The sequence below is a fragment of the Pteropus vampyrus genome, unplaced genomic scaffold (assembly GCF_000151845.1).
Source record: "Pteropus vampyrus isolate Shadow unplaced genomic scaffold, Pvam_2.0 Scaffold4, whole genome shotgun sequence".
NCBI lineage: Eukaryota > Metazoa > Chordata > Mammalia > Chiroptera > Pteropodidae > Pteropus > Pteropus vampyrus.
In genome coordinates this window covers 11,066,172-11,076,432 of record NW_011888785.1, presented here as the reverse complement: position 1 = coordinate 11,076,432, position 10,261 = coordinate 11,066,172, and the positions used below count along the sequence as shown (strand labels likewise).

At 36.8% G+C, this 10,261-nt stretch overlaps 1 protein-coding gene across 1 annotated transcript in view; it reads right to left on the bottom strand.

Annotated features, from left to right (window-relative positions):
• COL28A1 (collagen type XXVIII alpha 1 chain) overlaps positions 1 to 10,261 on the bottom strand; it is a 135,393-nt gene that overhangs the window by 59,971 nt on the left and 65,161 nt on the right. The window contains exons 21-24 of the mRNA XM_011364633.2: positions 9,055 to 9,123; positions 8,564 to 8,632; positions 4,808 to 4,876; positions 4,535 to 4,603 (exon numbers count right to left, since the gene is read on the bottom strand). Of these exons, the coding sequence (XP_011362935.1) occupies positions 4,535 to 4,603; positions 4,808 to 4,876; positions 8,564 to 8,632; positions 9,055 to 9,123 (276 nt within the window). The remainder of the gene's footprint in view (positions 1 to 4,534; positions 4,604 to 4,807; positions 4,877 to 8,563; positions 8,633 to 9,054; positions 9,124 to 10,261) is intronic.

Below are 10,261 nucleotides of genomic sequence, written 5' to 3'. Positions count from 1 at the left end.
TTAGAATTCATAAAAATGTTTTATAGACATTATTCCATGAATTTCTCAGAATAACCCTGTGACAGAGTAGGCATTATTATCCCAAATCAATCTCTGATGAGACTAAGTCTCAGGCAGATTAAATGACCTGTTGAGGTCACACAGCTAATAAGTGGCAGAGGTCTCAAATGGAGTAGTGATAAGGAAACAATTTGTTATAACTTCTATATTCTATAAGATTTAAATACAACATTTGAGAAGAGAGTGCTTTTAGAAATAAAACAGTCCAATAGACTATCTCTCCCTCCCCCGCCCCCCGCACACCTTAATAAGGCTGTAATCACTATTTCTCCTTTTGTTTGTGTCTTTTAAGCCCTTGTCACTCTTTGAGAAGACTGTGGAAGCAAGTTACATTTGCTCTAGAAGTGATTTCAATGCTTTTTTACTTTGGGGACAATAAAAAGCAAATTGAATTTACTGTGAAAAGAATTAGCCTCTTAAGAATTTTTCAAGGAATGGTACACTGAAGATTCTACTAAGTGATGAAACCAAGGAATGATTGAGTTTTAAAATAAGATAGAAGAACAAAGTAATAATTGGCAGCTGCTTAATATTTCTTTCTTTCTGGCTTTTAAACAAAAATTAAGATATGACTACTGAGGCTCCAGCTACCACAAACATAGCACAACTCTGGAATGAATGACGTTATATATGATGGTTTAGTAGCTCTTGGCTATCTCACCTGTGTTGCTGGAATGTCAATGGAAATTTTAGAGGCCTTCTTCTAAGCTTATGGACAGACAACCCAGACATTGACCACATGTATTGATTATTGACTGGCCATTGTCATATCATTCAGTCACGTCTCACTGACAGCCTTTAATGTGAAAAGGGAGACAGTAACAATTACCAGCACAATTATCAGGGGTACGAGGAAATAAGGAGGACACTGGAAAACAAGCACTCAAATTGCTATAACGTTTTCTTTAGAGTATTTTCCCAGATTTAAATTTCAAAATATTTAAAATGTTTGCAGTTTTTCAAATCCGTTTCTCTTCTAAAACTTTAATACTCATCCCAAAGCGGCAGTATCTCAATGTCTCTGATAATTTTAAATCTTGCTTTAGGATTTGGAGAGATTTGTGTTGTTTCTTCCTTTTCTCAAAGTTAATTTATCAAAGATGAGCGAATGATTCCCCTGTGCCAAGAATCTCATTGGAGAGGGAGAGTATTGTTTAGCTGAATTAGAAACCTTGAAAATAGAAACCTTGATATTGCCCTTAATGACAGGGAGAAGAGACAGCTCTCTTGTACTGATATTCAGTATAATTTCCCACTGGGGGAAATTCCTCCAGTCTGCATGATTAAAAATAAAAATGTGTTGATGGTGGTGTGGGTGGCGAATGTGAAGAGGATTTAGTGAGCATCTCCAGGGCTGAAGAAAAGGTATGTATGTACTCCTGGAGAGAGAAATGCAGAGTTAGGAAAATGGCAAGGAGAGATGAAAGCAATACTGAAAATCATTAAGATAGACTGGAATACAGCTGATTTTAGAGATCATGCAGAGACCTGAATTAGGGAGGAATCTTGAAGTCAGCTAGTCAAGTTTTCCTGGTTTGAATGTGACCTTTACTGAAATCTGGAGGTCAAACTGACTGGCACTTAAATTTGATATGGCTCTGGCTTTAATTAGACCCGTTTTTGAGCTGATTGTCCTATCCATAGCAATTTTGCCGTCAGATTATGGGAGGCGGTTTTCTTCAATTCCAGTTTGGAATCATGGACCCTTAACTTTACTATCATTAAATCTGTATCCTAGGCCAGCCCTTCTTCTCAGACACTGCTCAAAATGGAGTTCCATGTCCACTGATGGAATCTACAAATTCCTAATGCATCTCTGTGTGAATTGCTCCTCTGTTCTGCTGCTGCCTTTGGTGGTATGCACATATGTGAGCCATTGCCGAGAACAGAGGGGCAATTCAGATGCTGGGAACATTTTTAGAATAATGATACTCAGTGGAATTTCACATAGACTTCATTTTAATTTATGACTATGGGCCACTTTTGTCAAATAAAGCATGTATTTACAATACTTAAACATTTAAAGCTTTTGAAAAATGTTTAACTCTTTGGGGTTTGGGTTTATGCTTCTCATTAATGTTTACATAATTTAAGTCTTGACAATGGAAAAGCTAGAATGGGAAGAGAAACAATCCAACTCTATACTAAACAGTGTTGAGATAGAAGATGGACAACACGGGAGATTGAGCGTCTATAGATCAGGCCAAGTCATTCTTTCTGCTCCAATTTATTCATCTATTTAGTTTTTCATTCATTCATCCATACTCATAGTCTCCCTCTCACACACAAACACAATATAGTATCAAAAGTGTTTATATTATAAAGGGGCAAGTTGTTCAATGTTTCTGGTTCTTGATTTCTTTATAAAATAATGGAGTTGTTAAAAAAAAAAGTCACGATATACTGGAAATGTTTAGATAGTGTATAATATATAATATTTAGGTAATAACACATCAAATTTTTTCTGTTCACAGATCTTATTCCAACTACTCAATAGTTAAGAGGTCCCTTGAGGGCCCCAAAAGCCAGGTTTGATCACCTCTGTGCAAGGATTGCCTTAACTCAACTGCTCCAAAGCTTTGGGGGAGGCCATGGCTTTTTCTCTGATGAACTAGCCACTGAAAGGGGCTGAAGGAGCTAAGAGGTGCATGTCAGGATGTACCTGCTCATGCACACCTCAGGAGAGCCCTTCTCTGTGTTCCTCTTCTGAGAGGGGAAGAACGAACTCTTACCCTCAGAGGTGTCAGTGAATCAGCCCTGGGGGAACATGCACCTCATGAGACTTTGGGGGTGAAAATACAGGAGCAGAGAGTTATTTGAGCTTCTCAAAAGGAGATGAGATTTATATAATGATTGTCCCCAAATCACAAAGCATCTTTCTAGCTTCTAGGGGTCCAGTGAAACAATGCAGGCAGTATTAGATAGGATATTTGAGCTTCCCTTCCCCATCAAGGGGCAAGGAGTTTTGGGGTTCAGGGGTCAGAGCACTGAATAAGCACTTCTCACTTAGCAAGAAACCAAACTGTCCATTCCTCTTCCCAGTATATTTCCAAAGTGGATTTTAGAACTATATCTACTATTTCCTTGGACGTTGTAGTTCTTACAAGAATTTTAGAAATTGCTCGGAAGCTTTTATCAAAATTTAGATTAAATTCAAGGTAATGTGTATAGAAGTACCACGACCACTGATGTCATATGGAATTCTTTGACTTGGAAAAAAGCCAGGGAGCACCACAAGGGTGCAAGATGTCAGGGACCACTTTTTATATGTCTCGAAACATAGAAGCTTTGATTCAAATGTCTGTGTCATATGCTAAACACATGTGACCTTAACTAAATATCACAAAAACCCACCATAAATTAATCGTCAACCTTAATGGTTTCCTTATTTTAAAACACATTTGTTTTGTAAGTTAATGCCCTAAGGCCAATATTTTAAGGTGACTACATAGAGTTTAAATGAAAAACATATCAGTTATAAATGTCTCTACAACTACACACACACACATACGTACACACACTTTTCTATATTTTATAATTTTCTGCCATTTTAAGTCAAAATGGAAGGAGAAGAATTTTGCACACATTTAAGTCCTTTGCTTGTGCTGCCATTGACAACTTTAGGTATTTTGAGAGTTTCACCTCCACTTTACCAAACGAGAAGGACAAAGTTAAGTGGGAATTAGACTTTTGCAAATATTTTCTTTCTTTACCAGCTTCTGTTTGTTCGTGTGTGCATGTCCAAGCTTTCTTCAGAAAATAAAAGGCCACATAGAGATTTTAAGGCCCAGGTGGAAGCAGCAGCAGAAAAGCAGCCAGAGGCAATATATATGTTGAAGGTAGGACTGACAGAATTTACCACAGGGCTAGACATGGAGGGAGGAGAGGGAAGGGAAGGACTAGGAATGACTCAGGTCATAGCGTGAGCATGGGGTGCATGGTAGTGCCATTTACGGGCTTATGGGTGAAAATCAAATGTTCTGTTTTGGATGTTAAGTTAGAGATGTCTGTGAGAAATCTAAGAGGAGCTGTGTGCTAAACTAAATGGGCGATACCAGAGCTTAGAGGAGGGAAGATAGAAATTTGGAAGCCGTCAGCATGTGGATAGTGGTTAAAGCCGTGGGGCTGGATGAGAGCACTTAGGAAAGAGTATGGCTGGAGAGAAGAGAGCTCTTCTCAGTGGGGCCCAAATTACATGGGGAACCCAAACTCTGATCATTGTACAGGAAGACAAAGCAGCAAGGAATGTGAAAGTTGCCACAAGGGGAGCAGGTAAAAAACCATAAAGTTGATCTACATGCTTCAGTTAGAGCAAGGTCCGCAGGAAACTCACAGATGAAGATAAATAATTTCGTCCATTCTTTAGATGCCTCTACTATTCTATCATGCCTGACAAAAATTTTTACTTTTACCAAATTCACTTGCCTACAGGTACCTTTTAGAAGCTACTGTGTTACCTACTTTAAAATCTTACCTTTGCTCCAGTGTCCCCTACTCCACGTAAACCCATTGGTCCAGGGGGTCCTGGTAGTCCTCGAGGTCCCTGAGATGACATAATAAGGGAGAGAATGAGCCACCTTGTTGTTTATAGTGTTCATGAAAAAACTAAAAATAGCGGGGAGGATGGGGTGGGAGGAAGGGGTTGGAGGAAGAAAGGAGGAATAAAAGGAAGGAGGGAAAGGAGGAAGGAAGAGTGAAGGGAGGGAGGGAATAAGGAAAGGACAGAGAAAAAGATCTCCACACTTACAGCCACACCGGGATAGCCATCGCCTTTGAGTCCTGGAGCACCTACTGGTCCCTGAGGGCCTTGAGCACCCTGGGTAAATTCCAATACCATGTGATATCATAAAACTAAATTATGAAACAGCTGGAAAAACTTAAGCATAATATCAACTCAGTATGCTAACGGTGGATTTGATAAGTGCAAAGGAATGATTTGAAAAATTTTAGAAGGAAATTCTACCACATCTGGCAGCTTGTTATCTCATCATAAGTCTTATCCATTTGGGTTCAGTAGGAAGCATGGAATACATGTAGGAAATGTATATGAATCATTACGAAGTGCTCTATAGGGAACACAGTAAAGAGGAATTAGAAAATGGCTAGTTGCTGATATTTTAATTTTTATAATTACAAATTTTAGTGCATCGTAAATCAGGGATAAGTATAAAAATGAGAGCATTTAATAAGCCTCACGTAAGAAAGGGAGTAGAAAAGAAAACATAATGAAATTGTAAAGTAAGATAATTATACATTATCTATTATTATATCTATTGTCTTCTTCAGTGGGGCCCAAATTACATGAGGAATAAATAAGCCCAAATAAAAATTAAAACAGATTAATTTTTTTTTAATTTACAAAGGGATAGGACACAGAATTTGTGGTTCAGACCTAGGAAAAAATTATAAATATTGCTTTACAGTAATAACCTTAAGCTTCAAGAACTTTTAATAGAAACTACAATCCTCCTATACGAAGGATGGGGAAAGGTGATTATAGCCTTTTGAACAACAGAATTTTCTGAGACATGTAATCTCTATAAATGGAAATCAAAGAAAATTTTGGCTAAAGTAAAATGGAGAGAAAAAGGAAAAATGAGGAAGACTTGTTTAGAAGATTTATTTAATATCTATTACACTTATATTTAAAGCTTGAAATACTTTTTATACTACATTCCATTGTTACTGTGATGATTCTTACAACAGCCCTTGTCAATATACATTGATTATTTTGATAAAGAGCTATTCATGTTTTAAAATATTTATGGCTTTTTACATTAAGAAGAAACTCTACTAGTAGACAGACCTTTTTTTTCCAAGATTGGAAAAAGTAGTAGGGCTCTCAATACTTTTCTTATTTGCAAGTAAACGCTGAAATCAAACTGCCATTATACCAAGCCAAAATGTTGCCCAAAATCCAACTCCCTTAAACTGTTCCTAATTCTACTCCTACAAAAGATAATTGATGGTGGGGCAGGTGGGGGAATCTGCATATCCTTTAAGCAAGGGATTCCCCAACCCCGGCCCAGACCAGTACCGGTCTGTGGCCTGTTAGGAACTGGCCGTACAGCAGGAGGTGAGCGGCAGCAAGCAAGCGAAGCTTCACAGCCACTCCCCAGCCGCTCCCCAGCGCTAGCATCACTGCCTCAGCTCCACCTCAGATCATCAGGCGTTAGGCACCGGTCCCTGGTGCCAAAATCTTGGGGACCGCTGCTTTAAGCAATAAGAAAGTTAAATTTGTTTTGAAAACCATGACTGCAACAACTGTTTTTTTCCTATTAAATCTAAGAGGCTGGTTTTACATGGTTAATCTTAAGAATGATCATCTTCAGAACACGTGTAGCCACTTATAAAAACTTATGTACTATTTATCATCAACAAAGATCCAAGATAATCTCATAAATTTGTATGACAGAGAACAAAATCAAGGTCTTCTGGAGAGGTATATGTCCAACTACAGGAAACTGGTCTCAGAAGCAATTTATTATGCTATTCCAACTATGTTTAAGGTTAAAGCTCTAAAAGTTCCATATGGGATATGTCCCCCCAAAAAGATGGCCATTTCTTTCCATGCTTACATGAGAAGAGGGCCAGCAACAAAGCAAAGTAATAACTGCTCCCTGGTTAAGTTGAAAGGAAAAGAAAATTGGAATAAAAATTCACTTTCAGTTTTTATTTATAAGTTCCAAGCCTATAACAAATTATCAGCAGCTGGTACTGTTTATTCTCTGGCACTCACACTGGGGGGAGCATAAAAATATTCATAGTTTATAATTTTTCCTAGAGATCTTTGTCCTTTCTCCTGCATAAATTTCAGTTAACTTGTCACTTCTAATGTTAATAGGAAGTGTCAGGGGATGTGGATAAGGGAAGTGTTCCTTTTCAGATTTTTCTTCTGAATTTCTCACAACATATCTTTAGATGGAATTTTTCCACTCGGCCTTCTTGCAGTGGATTCAAGAAAATGTCCTGCAGAGTGATTCACTTTGAAGTGTGTGTCTCATTCAACAGAAATTAAGGCAGAAATCTTAATCTGCTATTTTGAAATGAGCTTTAGGGGGATCTGGGAGCTCCCTAAAGTAATACACAAACCGAATTAATGTGCCAAAACTTCATTCAGACCTTTAACCTTCCAAACGCTTAAACACCAATGAATTGGGGAAGAATGGCAGAAAGAGCATCTTTAGAAGCCAAGAGATTAGAAAAATGCTTGTTGTGAAGAGGCAAATAACTTTAAATTCCATCACTAACAATGTCCAAGAATGATCAGTAGAAAACAGGCAGGGCTTATAAACCCTACATTTTATTAATATTGTAAAGAATAATATAAGTAGAGAGAAGTAACTTAAATCATAGAACTAGAAATACACAGATCACGGAAGTTATCAAACAGTATGAAAATTGTGACCCAAGTGTTCTCGATCAAGGTCATATCTGTAGCTTTAGCATTAGGAAATTTGGAATTTTCCCCTTGAGTCTTATATAACTTGGGTTCCCATAGAGTCTTTTTTATACAATGTGGGTTCCCATGTGCTTCAAAGTCTGGAAAGTAAGGTGACTATCTTATTCTGGCTTGCCTGGGACTTTTTCTCTCTTTCAATTCGAAAATCCCACATCTTGGGAACCTCTTCTGTCCCTAGTAAAACTGTATATTGCCACTCTAACAAGGACAACTGTTAAAGCGATTAAGAATAGTGGAGGTCAGGATCCTCCCTTGACCTTCAAAAAGAACCCGTCCAATTTATATCAGTATATATTAGGTTTTGCATTAGATTTCAAAGATGGTTCTAAGTTTGCTTTTTTGAAATTTGAAAATCGATGATGTTGGTTGGTACTTGAACCCTTTTATCTGGAAGAGATGATTTGATAAAACTAAAGCCAGCTTCAAAGCTATATAACAACATGCTACTAATTTAATCAGTGCTGATTATGGAGCCCTGCAGCCTGCTTTTATACACAGGGATGTGCTTGTTGACATTTGGAATGTTAAATATTGCTGTGATGCTGGATGTTGCTAAGGAGAATAGAAATGACTACTTAAAGCTGTCTCCTATAATTATTTGCATTTTCACTCAAAATCACTCTGAAAGATGGATAACAAAGCAGAGAAATTTGATTCAATAAAGCTTCTGAACATGAACATTTTGAACAATGTTTTGCAGAGGGAGAGGGAGAGGGAGAGGGAGGCACATTGGCCATTAACATGTAAATGAAAAAGGCTAGAGGCCATGTAATCTCTAATATCACAAACATTACAAAAAGAGCATTTTCAAACCACTGTTTAGTCAGCAAAAATTTAATAGGAGTTATCCCCCACATTTATGAAAAAATAATCTGATGGCTTGATTTTTCAAAAGGGGAACAGTGTATTCTTACAGTTAAGTTCATCAATGTGGAGACTGCAAGTAAACCCATCTCAATCATCAATTTATTATGCATTAAATTGACTTTCATTCTCTCGCATACAGAAACAATAAATAAAAAGAGCATGAGTAAAGCATACCTTTGGTCCTCGAATAGCAATTCCAGGTTCTCCTTTAAATCCAGGTATCCCAGGTCCTCCTCTGTCTCCCTGTACATTACAAATAATGTTCACAGTTTTAGAGTGGGTTGCATGAGAAATCATAATGGCATGAGGCAAAAAAGCGATCAGCTAGTTTGTAAAGGGCTTAATCTGTCAGTCTAATATATTCGAGAATTTCAAATCCTAAGCAAATAAAACCTGTCAGTAAAGACTACTAAGCTGTTTAGAGAAAGGCCACTGAAATAATAGGTGGCTATCTGGACTCAAATATTTAGAGAATAAGAGTATGGTCTAAAAGTTTGCTTAACTGTGATATATCAGGGTTGAACTAGATAATACCTTGTGGTTCTTGCAAAACTAAATTTCTAGTTCACTGGTATCATTAACTAGCCATCACCCACTCCCCCAACCCCCACCCCACACACACCAAATGTCCAAGTAAGAGAAATAATAGTCCCAAGAACACATACCTTTGGCCCAGGTGGTCCAGGAATTGATGCTCCAGGCATTCCAAAAGGGCCCATAACCCCAGGATCACCCTAAAAAAGAACAAAATACTCATTATACTTAATGCAAAAAAAAAAAAAAAACCAACTATATATAGGAATTATATTAGGAAAAATGTAAAAAATGTGTTTCTAGCATTTTAAAATATTATAGCCTATCTGTTCCACAGACCAATGTGAAAATATTTTAACATCTTTGTTAAACCACTTCTAAAGTTATTGATAATTAAGATTTCAATGCCTCTAATAAATGTATTCAATTAATTCCATTGCATTAGGAAACTTTTATCTCTTGTGCATCCTTTAATTAGTTAATAAAAAATGATGCAGGTCTGGTGTTTCTCTTTTGTTGTATACCAGGAAGCTCAGAGGAAAATATTTGTTCAATTATAACAATTATCTTCAGCATAAGTTTTTGGGTATACTTAGTAGATAAATATTTCTTCTAGCTTACAGCTTTTTCCTTTGTTATTTATTTTGTGTCCCATGGTATGTCTGTCTTCATTTTAAGCTTTCTCATATCCCTTTTTAGAAGTAGTGAATTTGTGGTAAAAATAAATTTTGTTTGAATAGAAAAAATATTTCTCAATTTTTTTTGGTGTCTCTATACTGAGTCTCAGTAAAGACTCAATCTGGTACAGCAAGCAATATCTGTCTCGCCTAGTCTAGTCCAATTATTCTCAAGTTTTAGGGAGAAATCATCAGATTAATCTGGTAAAATACAGAGTGTAGGATTTCAGCCCCAGATACTTTAATTTAATAGATCTAGGGGCTAGGCCCAAGAATATGAATTTTTATGAAGTACCTCTGATGATTCCCATAAGAGTGCCATTACCACACCTAAAAACACTATGTAAAGCAATTATCATTAAAATAGGGTGCACACACTCCACAAGGTGTTTTAAATGACCTATTTGAGTATTCTGTATATATTTTCTCATGTTTTAAATTTTCAATTTTTTTTTACATAAACATATTAGTATGATAGTTTATGAATAAAAATTACAATTAAAAAACAAACATACTGGAGTGTGGTCAAAGTTTTTTTTCTGGTAGAGATCTATAATCAAACAATTTGGAAACGACTAATGGAGACTAAGTGCAGCAATCTGTAATCTGTGAGCCAAATCTCACCAGCCATCTGGTTAAAAATGATTTTCACATTTTAAAA